The 18,571-nt window shown below is 57.6% G+C and overlaps 1 protein-coding gene across 1 annotated transcript in view; it reads right to left on the minus strand.

Annotated features, from left to right (window-relative positions):
* Window positions 1-1,177: 1,177 nt before the first annotated feature.
* Window positions 1,178-18,571, minus strand: part of ZNF385C (zinc finger protein 385C) — a 73,704-nt gene continuing 56,310 nt past the window's right edge. The window contains 7 exon segments of the mRNA XM_032202530.1: window positions 1,178-1,610; window positions 2,105-2,218; window positions 2,723-2,910; window positions 4,335-4,649; window positions 5,841-6,003; window positions 8,640-8,750; window positions 13,365-13,507. Of these exon segments, the coding sequence (XP_032058421.1) occupies window positions 1,389-1,610; window positions 2,105-2,218; window positions 2,723-2,910; window positions 4,335-4,649; window positions 5,841-6,003; window positions 8,640-8,750; window positions 13,365-13,507 (1,256 nt within the window). The 3' untranslated portion in view covers window positions 1,178-1,388.

Below are 18,571 nucleotides of genomic sequence, written 5' to 3' on the forward strand. Positions count from 1 at the left end.
CAGCCTCTTCCCCAAGGCTGGGCGAGAACACGGGCCTCATCCCGGGACGCAGCAGAGGTCTCTGAAGCAGCACCCAGGCTCGGGGCCGGGAAGAGATGCCGGAGGAGCCGTCTGCACAGAGCTAAGTGTTGCTTTGTTTTCTTCCTGCTCCAAACAACACTCCCGGCTGTACAGACAGCGTGAGCACCAAAGTAAAAACGCAGACAGCAAAGCACAACGAGCGAGCTGCTCCCACGGGATTGCATAGATCGGGGTGGGTTGTCACTCCAGCGTAAGGTTCGTTTGGGTTGCAACTTTTCCTGCAAGTTTTCTATTTACAGCAGCGCGCCGGGAAGCCGGGGCGCTGCGGGTACAGTTTTCGGAGCAGGTCCTCGCTGGGCCTTCTGAGCACAGTGAAAAGAGAGCATCCGAGGGAGAGCCCCACGCGCAAGCTGGCGGTGCCTGCTCCTTCATCCCTGATTGTCTGGGCTGCCGGGGACGCCTTCGTTTTGGGGAGTCGTCAGAAACTCCTTGGAAGCTCCTAATGGGGACGGGGCTGGACGGCGAACGACGGCGTTACCTTTCACCGGAGAACCAAAAAAAGTGCTTTGGGGACATTCACGCAGCCTCACAGCATCTCCCCTGAGGTAGGGGCAGGGTTGTCCCCCCCAGGGGTGGGACGGAGGCAAACAGCTGGTGCTGAGCAGGCTGGACAGGGCTCCGGGCCGTTCTCCAAGCTCGGGGTCACCTCCTTCCCACCTCGGGGAGCGCAAAGCGGCTGGCTCAGCTCTCTGCTCCTCATGGGGCTGGAGCGGAGCCCGTGTCCGACCGTGTGCCCAAATTCTGTGCTTCTTGGGTTGCCTGGGCGAAAGGCGATGTGCTTTCAGAGGGAGGGGGAGCAAGCCCTGGGCTTCGCCTATTGCTCTCTGAGTAAAGTTGCGATCGCTGTGGCCAGCGCCCACCATGGCGGGGGCTCTTTGGTGTGGGACGGACAGGGCTGGCAGGGACTGGCAGGACAGAGGGGTGCTCCGTACCCCCTCCCGGACCAGCCAGCTCCTCTCCTCCCAGTCTGCTAACTGGGAGGTGAAACAAGAAACCCAGCAGGGTCCTGGTGGCTCTGGCACCGTCCTTTCACCTGCATCACCCAGCCCCTTGGGGTGAGGGGGGACCCTGCTGAGCACAGGGCTGGCGTGGGCAGGGGGAGCAGCGGGGCCCCGGGGGGGCTGGCCGGACTCTGCCGGGGCATCTCGCTCCACCAGGAGCCAACTCGAAGCAAAAAGGAGGAGAAGCCTGGGTCGACGTCTACTACTACGGTTTCCCATCAGCCAGAAGAAGAGCGGCCTGGCCGGGCACGCTGCCCCGCGCAGCCCCCGTGGCGCAGCCGACGGACCCTGGGCGGCCGAGGGGCTCTAGTAGGGAGCGAAGACGATGGGGCCCGGCGTGGTGCGGACGTGGGCCGGCGGCGTTCGGAACAGGGCTGGTCCGAGGAGAGGGGCTTGGAAGAGGGTGGTGGCAGCGGCTGGTCTCAAGGCGAGGGGGCCAGGCACGGCACACACGGCCGTGGTGAGCGGGCTGGGGAGGAAGCGGGTCGCCAGCGTTTTGGTGAGGTGCTTCTGCAGAGCCAGCTTGGACTGCGGGGAGGGAGAAGGAGAGAGGGGTGAGGCCGCGTGCAGGATGGGACAAGCACCCCTGCATCAGTAAACGCAGCCCCCAGCCCGCTGGTTTTTGGGCTGCCAACTCCCCACCGAGCTCGACCGCGAGGCTCAAGTCTCTGCAAACGAACTTTCGGGCTCGGTTTAGCTGAACCACGCCACCCCTGCCCACCCCAAGCATCCAAACCCCACAACCGTCCCCTCCAGAAATTGTGAGACAGGTGGAAGAACCCCCAAATGCTGCAGCAGTTTCAAAAGCCGCTGCCAGGGAGCTGACCAGTTCTCCCCATGCTTTCCTTCACGTGAACAAAGCCCAGAAACTGCTCTTACCCCTACCCCTCTCCCTCCCCGAAGGAATTCAAGGAGACGAGGCTTTAAAAAATAAAAACAGATGTGCCTTATTGCAAGAGATGGCTACCACAGCAGAGGATGTTCCCGATAACCGGACGGGTAATTTGCTGGGAGACAGGTACCTTGAGAATACTCACTGCGAGGGCAGCGTTCTTCTGCAGCTTGTTGTAGGGGCTGTACTTGGGCTTGGGCGGCTTCCCGGCCAGCCTGTCTTTGTGCCTCCGGCTGCTCATGTGCTGGAGGAGGAAAAGAGCCCGAGTGATGGGCACCGACCCGGGGACCGTGGCTGGGAAGCCGCAGTCTCGCCACAGATGGGGACAAGGAGCTGCACGAGAGCCTGCCCGCCGCCCAGGTGCCACCTCTGGGCTGCCCATTTATCCCACAGCTTTTGGATAGGGATGCACCCACTGCTCCCGAGGGACCCTCTCCACTCTCAGAGCTGGGATCAGATCTCCTCCCTCTCTCCACGCAAAACCCAAAGCCGATTTTCTCCCCACAGCTGGGGAAAAAAAATCAGCGTGGCCAGGCCAAACACACACAGATCCCCCTTGGCTTAAGGCAGGGGAAGGATTTAAATAGGATGCATCCTATAAATCCAGGCCTTCTGAGACCCTCCCCTCCTGAGGGCATCGGGTGTTGAGAGGGGATGTGCCCCCAAGCCCCAGGTTCTTTTGCATGCCCATGCCCTGAGCCCCTGCACCTCTCAGAGGAAAAAAGCGCACGAGGCTCGGCGTTCTCACCTGTTTGAGCTGGGTCTCTGAGTTGACGTAGATCTCACACACTTGGCAGTGAAACGCCTTGTTCTGGATGTTGATGCTGCCCTTGTTGCCGATCCTCTTGGATTTGTGCCCTGCCCGGGACAGGAGCTTGCCTCGGCCTCGCCGCATCTGGGTGCTGTGACCCTCCAGCATCGACTTGTGCTTGGCGCCTGGATGGCACAGGGACGGGGACACTCAGCAAGCATCACCTTTCCAAATCACCCCAAATCACCCACAGCAGCACCCGGCATCCCCCCCAGGACCCCAGGCTCCCATAGGGATGCAGCAGCCCCTTCCCAAACCCTTCCAAGCCCTCGCGGCCAGCTGCGCTCCGCAGGCAGACCAGAATTGCTCTGCTTTCCCAGTGACATCCACCCCCCCCCCTTCCTTCCACGTGTCAGACCTTCGGAGAAATTGCTATTTTAAGCCTGATCTGGAGCTCGTCACCCTGTCCTGGGCATTAGCACAGTCTGCAGAGCCGGGCACGCATCGCCCTCCGTGCCGCAGCATCTGAGCTATGCCCAAGGTCAGAGCAGAGCCGGCTGCCAAGCCAGGAATAGCTCAGCGGGGTTATAAGAGGCAGGGAAGGAGGAACCCCAAATCCCACACACCTGGGAACAGGGTGCTCTGTCCTGCCCCTTGCCGGCAAGGGGCTGGGGAGGACGGGGGTGGGCAAGTAATTTAAGCCCCCGCTAATTCATTCTATTTTTTAAGGCGTTAAGCAAGGAGCCTGCGCTTAGCGCCTGCGCGACAGCCGCGGAGGAGCGCCAGGCTGCGAACGTGCCCTTTGTTTGTTTGTTCTTTTTCCCCAAATCAGCTCCTGGGCTTGTAACCAGAACCGACAGAAGCAAAAGGAGACGCTTGCAGCTAAGCCGTGTCCCGAGCCCACCCCCTCGGGGCTGGGGGTGCTGCTTCCCAGCTCCCGCTGTGCCGTGCTGGTGGCTTTCTTTAAAAACCAGGGTGCCGGGCTGGTTGATTTTAGCATCATGTATGGGGGCAGCCAGATGGAAGCTGGCACTGCAGAGACCGTGGGCACCGCTGGGAGTCACCCAGCCCACAGCTGCCACCCGGCTCCAGCCCCCCCAAGTCCCCCCAGCCAGACGGGGAGCACTGGGAGGGAAGAATTGGGGTGAGCCATCGCTGCGGGGCTCCGGCCCGTGGAGCTCACCCAATTTCCCCCAGGTGCTTCTCAAAAAGAGCAGGAGCCCCAGCACCAGGCTGCTTTGGGGGGTGGGGGGGGATTTTCCTGGGCCTGCAAGAGGCAGCTCCAGGTTGGTATCAGCTGAGAGCCCCGAGCTGCAACAGAATACAGAGCAGCCTCCAATCACTTGATTAAATACATCTGAAAACGTCTCTTAATTAGAGACACGAACAATAAGAGAGCATTTGACCTTGCTAGAACTCACCCCGTAAGCCGCAGCGTAAGTAAAACACGACTGCTCATCATCGCAAGCCACCTTAATTAACCCTTTTTAATTAAAGCACCCTTCATTAACTCACACGGCTTCCCTGCAAGCCTACGGGGCTCCGTTTCATGGCAGAAACACAGAGGGAAAGGCTCCGAGCCCATCCCTGGGACATGCGATGCCCTTACCGGTGTTGTGAGCCTCCAGCTGGGACAGGGAGTTGACGGTCACCTTGCAGGTGGGGCAGTAGAGGTGCTGCTTGCTCTTCTTCCCCTCCTTTTCACTCTCAGGGGCCGAGCTGATGCTGCCACCCGACTCGGCCACCTGCGTGGCCGGAGAGGTGACGCCGGTGGCATCCGAGGCGCCCTCGGAGAGCTCGGAGGCCGGCGGGGAGCCCAGCGGCGCGGCGCTGCCCGACAGCTCCGCCGGAGCCTCCTCCGAGCTGGGCGGCAGCTCCAGGCTGCTGCCCTCAGCATCCGGCTCCTTCAGGCCATTGCTTTGGGCTGGCGGGAGAGAAAAAGGGAGAAAAGAAAAAAAAAAAAAAAAGAGGAAAAAAGGGTCAGAAGGGGGAGGTTGTCTTTTCTCGAATGGGTTTTCCAGATTTCAGAGAGCAACCCCGATGCTCAAGGCCACCTCAGGCACTGCCTGCTCCTTTTATTCCTGCTGTGGGTGGCTCTACCCAGGGCTGTCTCCCACTACAGCTTTTATCCACAGCTCAGTGGGCTCAGAGCAGAAGCCCCAAGGAGCCCGTGGCTCCGGGGGGGTGCTCACTCCCACCAGGGATGTGTGAGCCCGTATCAGACAGCGCGCTCCAGCAAGGGCAGGGAATGCTTTTTTCCTACAGCCCTTATCTCTATTTCTAAACATCGCCCAGAGGCAACAAATCACAGGGAAAATCACTGCTCCTTTCCCTCTGGGCAGCCACAGGCTGGGGCACTACAACCCAGGGCCGGGTGCTGTATGGACACAGCAAAGCCCACTCCTGCCCCATGGGATTTTTGGGGTACTTCCCCAGGGGGGCGTTTTGGGGTGCTCCCCACCACACCAGATGCTGCAGACACATATAATTGGGAGCAGCCTCTGCTTTAATTGTCCCCACCTCAACACCAAGCCATGCTTAAGCACAGAAAACCTCAAGGAAATTCCAGCCCTGTGCTTCAGCTGCACATCACTGAGCAGGGCTCGGACACACCAGCTTTGTCCCCCTCTTCCCACAGCCAGGATGCGATCCCAAGGCTGAAGCAGAGTTGAAGCAGACCCAAGCCTCCTTCCACTCCTCACCACTACAGCTGGGCCACCAAATAGGCTCAAATACTCAGAGAATGGGACTTGGGCTTCCTTTGCACCTCTTTAGTGCAAAAAGCCACGAGCGATGCTGCTCCCAGCTTGTCACACCAGAGATGCTGGTGTAACACAACGGCTCGTTTACTAATTCTCATGGTGCCATTGGTGACTCGCAGCTTTACACCACCCTAATCCCACCCCAGCAGCAGCTGACCCCCGAGGGATGCTTGGGCACAAGGCTGTGCCCACAGCAGGCGGTGATTCGGGTTTTAACCGGGATCCTCACCGTGCTGCAGCCACACCAGCATGGTTCACCCAAACCCTGCCACATCACCCAGACCCACCCAGATCGTGGCAGCAGCCCCAGGGGTCACCGCTGCAGGACCCCTCCTGGAGCCCCCACCCCGTACCCGTGCTGCTGGGGTCTCCGGAGCCCTCTGGGCTGGGGACGAAGTCGGCTGCGCTGTCCCGGCTGCTGGCCCCCGCCGCTGCCTTCTGCTTGCTCTTCATGGCCTCGATGGCTTTCAGCCTCCGGGCGTGCTTGTGGCCTTTGTAGTGAGCTTCTGCCTGGTTCTGCAGGGGGGGAGAAAAAGGGACAATGTAGGTGCTGAGGATGGACGGATGGATCACTCGGAGGTGATATTTTTGGCTGGGCGCAGCACAAAGCCGCTTTGCTCCTCGCACGCCAATGCATTCAGGGCGAGGTATCACTTTGCTGAGACACCGCAGCATTGCAAGGCGGAGATAAGGACCCTGCTCTGATTAAATGCATCAAGGCACTTCTAAAAGGAGCCTTCAGCAAGCAAAAAAAAAAAATAAATCACGGCTTCAGAAACACGCAGTGAATCGCCGGCTGTAAAAATAAAATTAAAAAAATACCTTGGTGGGGAGGACACGTCTCCCATTGTAACCTAATGGGTGTCTAACATGCAATTTACATTCTCAGGCTCCTTTCTCCCAGAGAACGTCGAATAATGAAGTGCACATTGATGGGTTCATGCCTGCACCGAACTGATAAAAACATCCACAAAAGAAAATATCCCGAACATTTGTGTACTTAGCGGTCGGGGACAATGCAGCATTGTCACCAAAAACAACCCCAGTTTAGCAATTTGTGGAGGCTGAACCCATTGTGAATTAAGACACCGTACTGCTGAGCAGCACAGATTAATTTGCACGGCATTTTCAGGGGCCAGTTGAGGCTCCCAGTGCTGGGGAAGCAGCAGCATCACTTTCGGCCTCCCCCCCTCGCCGCCTCCTAAGGGCTGGGAACAGCGCAGCGCCGGCCGGGTACGTGGGAAAGAAAAAGGCCCATCGGAGCGCACGCGGCTGAGCAGAGCCTCATTAGCAAACACAATCAACTCCCATCAGATAACGGGGCTTGGCCGGGGCTGAGCAGAGCCTAAGTAGGTCACGGAGCATCGCCGCCGCTGTGCACAGGAGCGGCGTGCGATGATTTGCGCCCGGACGGGGGCTGCTGCAGACGTGACCTCGGGGGGACACGGGGCAGGGATGGGGGCGGCAGCAGCGCGTGGTGGGAAAGAGCAAAGCAACCTCAGGGGTCAAAGGCTGAGACCTGGATGCAGCCACAAGGGTGGGTTGGAAGGGCACCAACCCTCCCCGCACCACGCTTCCAGCCAGGGTATGGCTTGGAGAGCGCCGCCTTTCCCTTCTGCTGCTTTTCCCAAAGCTGCTTGGTTGCTGAGCGAAATAATTAAGCCTGGAAAAGCTGACTTTGGCTGGAAGAGCTGGATCTCCAGCAGGACTCTGCTGATACAGCACGGCCAGGCCGGGACCGCATCTCTCCAGGCACAGCAGTGCTGCAGAGCCAGCCCAGTGCTCCCCAGCTGCAAAAGCAGCCTCAGGAGGCTTGGTTCTCAAGCTGATGAGCAAGGGGGGCTCAGCACCGTGTCACTGCTCTGGGAAGGCACAGCCGAGCACAGGGTGATGCTCCCAGGCTGGCAGCTCTATAAATAACCCCGTGCTGCTGCCTCCCCCTCTGCCCTGCACGCCACGGCGCGGAGGAGCGCATCAGTGCACCGACACCGACCTTCCAGAAGCAGTTCCCTGCTGCGTGCTGCACATCCATGCAAAACGTCCCCTTGCTCACGGGGAGCCCCCCCCCGGGGTCTCTTCCAAGGCCGGGGGGCAGAGCAGAGCCTGGTGCCACCCCCAGCTCCGCAGTCACCCTCTGTGCAAGTCCAGGCTCAGCCCAGACAACACCAACCTCCATGGCCAAAACCTCTCTTAGCACATAACAAAGCTCCTTTCCCGGAGCTGGATGGAGAGAAAAGAGGCTGAAAAGCAGCCCCCATCTTGGGGTTTTATTGTGATTTCCCCTCCCACCCTCCCCAGGAAGGGGGAACACAGCTGCAGGTGGTTAAGCTGTAATTCAAGCAGGAAAACGCTCCCTTGGCCAGGGTGACCACCGCAGCCCCGTGGGGTTAGGGGTGCAGCCCAGCGAGGGGCTCTGAGCTGCTGGGGGTGCAGGGAAAGGGCCCCCCCATGCTGCACTCCTGGCCCAGCTGCCTGCAAACCTCTCCTGCTGGGTGGTATTTGATTGAGAATTCCCTTTCCAACTGTTTAATCAGTTTTGCCCACAAAAGATCAGCTGCGTGCAATTCAGTACTGCAGGGATCAATGAATGTTTCCTTCCTCCCTGCTTCAAGGTGGTTGATTTACTTAGAATAAAAGGCTGGGGGGGTGCGTGTGTGTGTGGAAAAAAAAGCCACCTGCCACATCAGAGCTCTGGGAAGCCAACGCAGGGAAGATTATATTCAGTTCCCAAGGAGCAGATATCAACTGCACGGGCTGATAAAGCAGCTTAAGCACAACCAACGAGGCCAAGGCAGCGGGGAACAGACCTGAACAAAACGATGAGGAGTGGAAAGACAAAAGAGCTGGCGTGGTGAACAGAGGGCACAGCAGCCCTGGGAGCGTTCAGGCCCATGAGCAAGGAGGAAGCATCTTCCACCACCCTGCCATGGGCAGCATCAGCCAGGGCGAGCGGAGAGGAAGGGCAAGGAGCAGCGAGGAGCTGCGTTGCTTGGTGCCTTGTCTGGGGATGTGTGGGCAAGGGGCACCCCTACCAGCCCACTCTGCATCCCAGTGGGGCTGTGGGATGAGGACCGGGGTGGTTGCAGGGTGCTGGCACCGACCCCGCTCGCCCACCCAAACCCACGCTCGAGGCCAGCCCCGTGCCAGCTTACCGCCGAGTTGAAGCGCAGGTGGCAGATGTTGCAGGAGATGAACTGCTTCTTCTTGAGCGGGGTGGGCACGCCGAAGGTGTGGCTGATCACCGCCTTCTGCACGGGGTCCATCTGGAAGGGGAGGAAGGCACAGGGTGGCTGGGTGGCACCTGGACCTGCAGCACGCATCCCGCGGTGCTCAGTGTTTGCTCCCGGCTTCCAGGAATAAGCCTGGGGTCTCACAGACCTCTCCGTGACCTCTTCTTATCTACATTACTTTATATAAAACCTCTCCGTGGGGTGCTCTCCAGCAATTCCTTATTATTTTTTAAGCCAGCCTTCAAAAACCACCGAATTTCTGCTGTGGTCTGGCAGAGGGGAACGGCCCCCGTCCCCACCATCTCTCTCCTCTGGGCAGCAATGGGGATGTGGAGAGGAGGGGGAATGGCACCAGCCCGAGCCCTGCTCTAGCAGTGTCCCCCTCCTTCATCCCCCTCCTGCTCCACAGCAGCCCCCGGTGTCGTGGATGGCAAATTATCAGCTTCTGTTTGAGCTCCCAGCTGCTGTCCTCATTATCCCAATGACCTGGGAGGTTTCTGAGTGACTTAGCAGGAGCCGAAACCACCGTAAAAGAGGGTAAAAGGAGCAACAGCCCCAAATCCTCCACGTGTGTTTTGCTAGGGAGCCGAAATGTTCCTGTGCAAAGCCAAAGGTGCGAGCAGAGCCCGGGGACACCACGGCACAGAGCTCCCACAGTGCCAACGCAGGGGACAAGGGGACAGGGGTCCCACTTCTCCCCCTGGCTCTTGCCTCACAGCCACCTTCACCTGGGCTCAGTGGGGTGCTGGGACACGGCACGGCCCTGCACAGGCATCCAGGGCAGGGGGATGAGGGTGTCTGCAGCCCCAGGCACACCGCAGGGCACCGTACCTGTGCAAATCCACCCTGGGCTCCCCCAGCACCCATTTCGCCTGCTGTAACCAAATTCTGAGGCTGACGCCTTTCAGAAACAGCCCCTGGTATTTCACAGGGCATGTGCACAGGGGGAGCAGGATGATCTGCAGCGAGCTTTGTCTTTCCACCAGACCATTCATCAGGGGCAGCGCGCGGGGGGCTGCCAGCGAGGCAGAAGCACGCAGGCTGCTGACAGCCCCTGGCGCTTCTGTCCCTCCCCGATGCTCAGCGTCATTCCTCTGCCGAGGCTGCAAACTTGTTGGAAAAGCCATAATTGTTTTAAACAAAATGCATTTATTAAGGGGTATGGGGGGGGGGGAATAAGAATCAGCTCTTTGTTTGAGCGCGGCTATAATCTATAATGCAAGTATTGTTCCCCTAGCCCGTGGCACAGGAAGATTATCTTATCTGAGTCCTGCTGTCAGTAGAGCCTTGGGTTTTCAGGCGATCGTATTTCTCTGCAAAGCTATTTGGTTGCTGAGACAGGTGCATCAGTCTTCAAGGCACATGCCTGGACAACGGAGCCATTATCAGGACCCCAGATTCCATTCCAGGAGTGAGCAGAATGGTAAAGGCGGGTGATTAATGAAGCGCCTGCTCGCTGCGAGCTTTTTTGCTCACTCGTGGAATAGAAATGAAGAGGCGTTCGGGGTTCGGCGGAGAACCGGAGGAACCTACGGATGGTGAAGAGGCCGCTCCACCCCGACAGCGAAGATCGCAGCGTGCAGTCCCCGTGCTGCCAGTGCCCGGCTGGCCCTCACGTGGAAGAGCAACACCCACCTTTTCCAGGGAAAGGCAAGAAAAACGGCTCTCATCTCTGCAGCAGCCTCCACCGCGCTCGATGGAGAATTTGGTGCCTGACAGCGAAGGCTCCTCGATGCTACTTGCTCGTCTGTTAATTAGCACTAAACTGCAGCCTCTCGGGAAACTCCGCTTTCCATTTTGGATGCTTGGGATGAAGGAACCCCGTTAGCATCAATACTGGAGGAGGTTTGCTCTCTCCGCTCAAGTTTTGTTCGGTTTCCTTTTGCTGTCATGGAGCCCGGCCAGCTTTGCACTCGCTCCACGTCTGCTGGGTGGCACAAGGGGCCTCTGGGCACCCTTCTGTGTCCCCTCTGGTGGGGAGGGACTTGTGGGCACAGCCACCGTGCACCAGGTGGCTTTGGGAGCAGGGTGAGGCTGGCGACCTCTCTGTAGCAGGCATCTCAACGCTGGCCATTACCTGGGTGCAATTCCTCCCCACTGACTGCTTTGCTGTGCATGCAAGCTCCCTGTGACCCCAAAACCCAGCTCCATGCCCTGGACAGCCCCACGCACCCAGCCACAGCCACTTCAGCTGCCTTCGCAGCTCTCTGGCCATCCCTGCGATCCAAAAGCCTTCACAAAAAAACTGGGGGAAAGTCCCACTGGGGCAGCCTGGGCGCACGCCAGCACCTTGCCACCTGTGTGAGCAGCACGATGTGGGCACCAGAGCTTTTTTACGTGATGCCTAATGGGGCTGATGCTCGAATGCCCCCCCGAGAGCCCTCGTTCTTCCTATCAAATGAAAATACAAGCACACCATCACCGTCTCTCTCCCATATGCAGCCTCTGCTATCTCCAATAGGAAGAAGAACCACTGCGGTCCCTGCTCGCTCTCCCTGGGGACCCTGGTGCTGCAGCTTTACGTACCATCTCCCACGGATGTGGCTTTTCCCCCTGGTCTCCAGCACCTTTCACCGAGAACCCCAGGGCCCAGCTGCTGCCAGCGCTGTGGGGCAGCTCATCCAAAAGCAGAGGTGGGTTTTCGGGCACGGCACGCTCGGAGCATGAAGGTCCCAGCTTTATCGCCAATTCTTATTGACTCACGTTACTTTATTTATCCCTGGATGTTCCTACCGATATAAATAGAGATCTCAGAGCCAAACTTCCTGCCAGCCGCTGAGGTCAGCAGCGGGACAGAGCATCAGTTCGCTTTGCATCCTCTGGTGTGGTTTTGCGAGGCGCTGCTAGGTCCTGGGGGTTTGCAGCATCGCAAGAGCTACAAAGTGCCCTCTGAGCACGTAACGCGCCTTCCGTATTGCTAGGACTCTTTTTTTTTTTTTTTTTCCCTCCTGCTGTTGTTGCTTTAAGTGAGAGCTCAGTTTTTGGAAAGGTTTTTGCTCGCTCCAGAGTAAAACATCTGCTGGGTTCATGAGAGCCTTGTGACCTGCTCCAAGTGCACAGCGTTCAGCTGCGCAGTTGCAACCAGCTCGTGCTCCGCGCTGCTGCAAGGGGCGAGCGTTACCCGGCCGCCTGGGGGCAAAACCACGCCAGGTCCTGCCCAGCATCACCAGCAAGCAAAGGCCAAACCTCTGCTGCCTTCTTAAAATTCATTTATGGCAGCTCACTCGGGGAGCACAACACGGTGACCCCCTCGCTCCTGCCCCCTCTCCCACCTTGCCCCCATCACCTCTCCGGCACGAGAGCATCCCTGCAGGGCTAAAAACATGGGACTGAGGCTGAGCTCAATGCAACCAGCTGAGGATTCAGGGAGCTGGCAGGGATCAGAGCACACACGGAGCCTGGCAGGGCAGCGGCCGAGCCTGTCCCTGCACAGCCGGGCAGCTCCCGTGAGTGCAGGAGTCATTTTCCAATTTATTTCTTTTTTTTGAAGCTCTAGAAAGCACGTGCCAAGGCAGGGGCAAGCGAGCGCCAAGCAGAACAAACAACAGTGTCTGGTTCGAGTTAGCTACTGACTCCAGAGACTAAAAAAAGGAACACAGACAAAGAGCAGCAACGTTAATGGCATCAAAAAAATCCTCCTCTCCTGTGTTCCTGCTTGTTAGCACAGGGGAGAGACAGGCTAAAGCTGGGATTTCAAAAGAGCTTAAAGGAGTTAGATGTCTGAATCCCATTCAACAGCAACAGGAATCCAGCACTTAATTTCTGGGGCCGACTTTGAAGATCTCGGTGATAATTTGCACCTTCAGAGCACGTTTCATCTCAAAGCCACTTACAAAAGGCTGGCCAGGATCAGGTCCCTGTTTCAGCAGGTGGGGAGGGAGTTCAGGAAAGTCCCATTTTTAGGCTCACGAGTAAAAAAAAAAAAAAAAACCTGACATTTACCAAAGGCAGGAGCAACCAAACCGCCTGTCTCAGATGCAGGGACCAAGATGAGGGCAGCAAAACCCCCTCAGCCCTGAGCAGGATGGATACCCCTGCCTTGGGCATCCTGCTAACCACCAGGACACGGCCTTGTGCTGTGATATGTGATGGGGGAGCTCTGCAAAGCGAAGTTCAACCTCCTAACCCCGGTGTTTGGTCCCACTTCAGCCCTACCTCGAAGCCCCCGCTGGTAGGAGACGTCCCGCAGCGACCAGGCTCACCCGGCGCCTGCCTCTCCACACCTCCTCTCTCCTCCTTTTTTCCTCTTTATTCACTTGAAAACTAATGAACTGCTCTCCAGAGCGACTTTACCGCTATCGATTCCAGGAGCAAAACCCCATTGATCTTGGTTGCAGCAAACCACCTTTTTAATTTTGCTTTCTGAGGGCGGCGGATGGGGCGAGAGGCAGCCTTCGAGGGTTCCTTCCCGCTGCTCCCTCGCCCCACGACGCTGGCACCACGTTTGCTCCGAGCTACGGGCAGAGCAGGCACCGTGTGGGGGTGAAAAATAGCCCCAAAGTTAAGCCAGGACTTATCTGGCTGGGTTCAAGGAACAGAAGAATCGGGAAAAAAGAGGGTTTTTTGTTTGTTTGTTTGTTTGTTTTTTCTGGGGGATAGGGGAGGAAGGGGTCCAGCAGCCGCAGCCCCCCGCCCATGGGGACTCACCGTGTTGAAATTGGGGAAGAGGTTGAGCGGGGACGTCCCGTTGAGCCTGAAGGTCAGGAAGTGCTTGATGTCCAAGGGGGGGTGAAGGGGTCGGCCGGGAATAGGCAGCGATGCTAGGAGGGGACTGCTGTGTCCAGAGGGACCTGGGGGGAGAGAGCAGCGTTAGCACGAGTGGATCCCACTCACACACAGGGACAAGGCCACCGGGACGGTCTGGTGCTGCTCCGACCCTTTGGTGACATGTCCTACATGGGGGGGCTCGGGGCATCCCTCTGGTTTTTGGGTTCAGCCCCAGCACCCTCAGGCAAAGCCCGATGCAGCCGTTTCCACATCAGAGCATTGCATGTGATGGAGTTTGAACCATCTTAAAGGCAGCAAAAATCCCTCTCCACCCGAAAAAATCACCCCTCTCCTGTGGGATCTCCCATGGGGGGGCCCCAAAGTAGCTGATGGAGAGGCACGGGGAGCATCCCAGCCACAGCTGCCCCCCCAAAGCAAAACACTGAACTGAGGGCACTGGGCAGAGAGCTGAGCAGCCCCCAGCACACCACAGCCCCGGCTTCACACGGGTGTTGAAATTTGGGCCCCTCGAAGCCTCTCAGGCACCCCAGCTCTGCCCCCCTCCTGCTATTTTGGGTGGAAACCACCCGCAATCCCCAACCTTGGCTCCGGCAGCAGAGCCGCCCACTCCCCATCCCGGCTCTGCTGCCTGCCTTGCATCTTCCCCCGCAAACCAATTGTGAGCTCCAGCGTGCGGTGTAAAAATAGCCTGCGGTTATTAATAATATTCTGTTTCAAAAGAAAACACCCGTAGGGACGAGGGAACGGCGAACAGAAGGGATCTGGAACCCAGGCGTCAGTGCAAAAGCAGAGGTTTTCCATGCGGCCTGATCCATCCCCCCCCAGACACCTCCCTCTGTCCTGCACGGGCCAGGCTGGGAGCCTGCGCCCTGGGATCAAGGAGTGTGGAAGAGCTAAAAAGCCAACAAATGAAGAAAATAAAATGATAAAGGTTTCGATATGCTGTGAGCCAAAAAAACCCATTCGCATCTCGCGCGACTCCATCCGTCCTCCTTCAGCCCCTTTCAGCAGCCTGGGCCATGGACAAGGCAAATATTACTATAATAATAATAATAATAATAATAATAATAATAATAATAATAATAATATCTTGGTCCTTTTCCACCTCATTTTCAGGGCTTTGCTCTGCTGGAAGATGCTTGGGGTCGCAGCGCTGCCCTCAGCCCACCCCTTCGCCTTACAGCCTTAGGAAAAGCAGAAAACCCATCAGGAGAAAAAAAAACACAGCAGCAGCAGGGGAGAGGAGCTGTCGCCCACCCCACAAGCTCCCCAAAACACCCTGAGTCACCCCAAATCCCCCCACACTGGCTCCTCTTCCACGTGGGCTTGGCCGAATGAGGAGCTCGCTCCCGCAGCGCATCGTTGCTGCTCCCCCACTGCGCTTTGCTTTCTGCCCCAAACCTGACCCCCCCCTGGCAAAAACCAGGCTGGCGCCCAGATAAAAATCTGAAATTCAAAGTTCGGGAGATTTTTCTGAATTTCCGAACGGGGAGCCGGCCGCGCTGGCCCTGCAGGCAAAAACGACCTCTTTCTGGGAGAGCGCACACGGCCGCTCCTTCATCTGCACCGCAGCGGTCCCTGAGTCAGTCCTGACTCCGGGGGAAAAATCACATTTTGCTTCATCAGGCGTGCATTGATCGAGTTAATTCCAGAGTCGCCCAGAAGGGAAATCTGTGAAACTGCTCCAAAAAAATTAAATAAATAAAGTGATAGCAACAGCGACGAGGGAGGCAGCAAGAGCAAGCAGGAATGGGTGAACGATGCAAATAATTAACCTTCTGAGGCATGAAGCAGTATTTCTGCCTCAAATCATCAGAGATGGCAGCACCCTGCACCCGGGGACCTGGCCCCCAGGGACCCCCCCCCCCCCCCGCAGCCTGCACACGCAGCCCTGAGTGTGCCGAGGAAAGCGGTTACACAAAGGCTTTTGGGGCTGGATTGCAAAGGTTTCCGCTTGCCTTTTGTCCGTGCACTTTGCAGTGATTGTGCTGGCCCTAAAACCTAAGGTATGTTACCTTCAACATGGGGAGGAACAAGAGGGCAAGCGATGCCTCTGTCCCCATTGCAGGCGGCCGAATGAATGAGTTTGGAGCTCTGCGAGCACCACGGTGCTGGCGACACCCGGGTGCTGCTGCTCAGGAGGGTGCTGGGGCAGGAGCACCCATGGGTGCTGCCCACAGACCAACTACAGTCATGATGTGCTAAGCCAACCCTTGGCATCTTTGGTCCCAGTTTTGTGGGTTAATCATTTTAGGTCTGGATCAGGAATCAGGTGTAAAAGACAAAGGCTATTCGGAGAGCACGCAGAAACCCCTACCGAGACGGGACCCTGTGGTAGGAGGCAGGAGAGCCACCTTTCCTCCCTGATTTAGGTCGACCAGACTTCACAAGACCCCAGTGAACAGGAAAAAGCCTTAATCAGCATGGCACATCTTTCTGCGGAGCCCCAGCGAGGTGCAGGGGCCGTGCAAGGAGAGGCCACGAGCCCGTAGCAGGCACCGGGAGGAAAAGCAGCACTCAGCTGAAAGGGAACGCGCTGCGGCTGGCACTGCTCGTGCTCCCGTGGCTAAAGGGAAAAAAAATATATAAAAAATAAAAAGGAAAATAATCACGAGGCATGGGGACAAAGTCACCGTCAGCTTCAGTTTGCCTAAACCTCAGATGATCACAAAAGCATGAGCACTGGATGCAGGGAGCGGGCAGCAAGCAGCGCAGCCGCAGCACTGGTGTAAGCGGGGCTCCCGGTCACATCCTGAGCTCCCAGTCCTGTCCTGAGCTCCCAGTCCCATCCCAAGCTGTCATTGGAGTGCCTGGCCAGGGGGTGACGGCGTGGTGCCCAGCCGGGGTGCTGGGGGCACTTCCCCAAGGTCGCGGGGCCGCAGCGGTTCTCGCCTTACCTTTGCTGCAGGGCAGATTCCGGCAGCAGCTGCGGGCTGTATTTTTAGGTATTAATTAGACACTCAATTATAGGGATTAGCTTTGGTGAGAGTGGCAGGGCCCCTGGGTCTGTCTAGGGTGACACGACCTTACCCGAGGGGACGGGCATGGCCACAGGCAGGGAGCAGCACCCCCGGATGCCCAACTGGCAGCTCGGGAGCAGGATCAGTCCCCTCACTGCGGGGCTGCTGCCAGGGCATGGGGTGGTCGTGGTTTTTCCTCTCCCCGCAGGTTTGGTGGAGGAGCCCCCACCTCCTGCTGTGCTGGCTCCTTCTCGATGATGCCAAAAAGGAACGAGCTCGAGGGCTCCAGGGAGCGCTGTCAAAGCACTGACAGAAGGAAGGCAGTGAGGGAGCCCTGAGTTTCCAGCACAGACACCACAAAATGGCTTTGCCCCCCTCCCCAGTTAGGTTTTGGGGTTAGCGATGCCGAGGACACACGAGCTGATCTCCAACCCTGTGTGCTGCTGTGCTGAAGCTGTTCTGGTGGATTCTGGATGCCCACGGAGGCATCCCTCCAGCCAACCCACTGCAGCGCTGGGCACCCCATTGCCACCCCTGGCTCTGCAGCAAGGACACGCTGCCCTTCCTAAAAGAGCATCCCAGGTCTGACCACACACCACATGGAGCCACAGCTTCAGCACACACTTTCCCTCTCCAGGGCTCAGCCAGCAGCAACCAAAGCCACCCCAAAACCCCACAGATGCTCTGCAAGGCACCTTCCCGGCTGCTCCAAAGCTCAGCGCATGCCCTACCCCACAAGTCAGCCAGGTCTCAGAGCATCCCCCTGGATTTAAAGACACCTTTCAGACCTTTCTTTAACCAAGCCCCTGCAGGAACGGGGCCCACTGCTCCCCGCAGCCTCCCCCTGTGACCTCACTCAGCCCCCGTTCACCGCGCGGGCACAATTCTGCAGTCGATTCCCTCCTGACCCCCCGCCGGGCTGCTGAGAGCAACTGCGGCGCTCCAACGCTACGTCTGCACGAACCTCCGAGCTCTGCCTTTGCAAGCGGCAGCGACACCGCTGCGGGTTTTTTCCTACCATCACGAGGAGCTGCCAAGGACCCGTCTCGCAAACAAACGCGGGGCTGCCTTGAGAGAGCAGCTGGCGCAGAGTCTGCACAAGACAGATGGAGACGGGAGCTGTTTATTCACACGGAAAGCCTGGCTCCCTCTCGTTCGGTAGGTGTTCTCAGCAAATTTTGGTGGTGTCTCAAATTCCTCACCCAGGGCTTTAAAGCTTTTGTCTCTGGCCAAGCGTGGACTGAATTCGCTCTGGCTATTTCCAGGAGGCTGGCTGGGAAACGCACGTGTGCGCGCTCCGTGGTGCCAAGGGCTGCAGAGATGGGAGAAGGAGCAAGACTAGGGTCGTATCTCTGCACCACGGCAACAGGACCGATTTTCGCAGAGTGCAGCAACCTCCCTGCCCTGCTCAGCACCCACAGAGCCCCCCAGAAGTGTCCCCCTTTCTCCTGGGTGTAGCCTGCTCTGGCACCGATACCAGATGCCAGCCCCAGGCAAAGGCATGGGCTGAACTTGGACCACCAGCATCATGGGCATTTGGGTCAAATCCTGCCGGACTGCACATCCAGGGGATGGTGTGAACTTACCTGGGAGCGGAGCTGAGCTGAATCCAGCAGAAAGACGCAACGCTCCCCACATGCTGGAGCGTTAAGCTAATGTGGTGCTTTGGGCTGCTGCTTTGACTTTATTGCAAATTAATATCAGTAAGAAGGATCTTTTCATCCCACCCCTGCAGAACTAAAGAAGCCATCCCTCCAAGTTAAAAAATAACAAATATTATCCCACCTAACACCCAAGGGCACGCCATGCAGCACGCTCTCCATTCCGACTCAGGTGCAAGGCTCATGCACGGGCACTGAACGGGGTGACAGAGGCGCCCATCCCACCCGTGGGGCTTGCCAAGGCTTTGCTCACTTCAAGGTGAGGGAAGGGTTAAAAGAAAGAAACCAGGCTAAACGGACTCAAGTCTGTCCTGAAATAGATGTTAAAAGACTCTTTCTTTGGTTGCAAGGTTGCAGAGCGCTCAGACTGCAAAGGGAGCTTCGGGACGTGATGCCATTTTGAAAAAACAAGGAATTCACTATTATTTCTTGGACCCTTGTTTATAATTTATTCTGTCATTGCAAAAAAAAAAAAAAAAAAGTCCTTTTAGATATCTTTGTACTT

Source organism: Aythya fuligula, chromosome 24, assembly GCF_009819795.1.
Source record: "Aythya fuligula isolate bAytFul2 chromosome 24, bAytFul2.pri, whole genome shotgun sequence".
NCBI lineage: Eukaryota > Metazoa > Chordata > Aves > Anseriformes > Anatidae > Aythya > Aythya fuligula.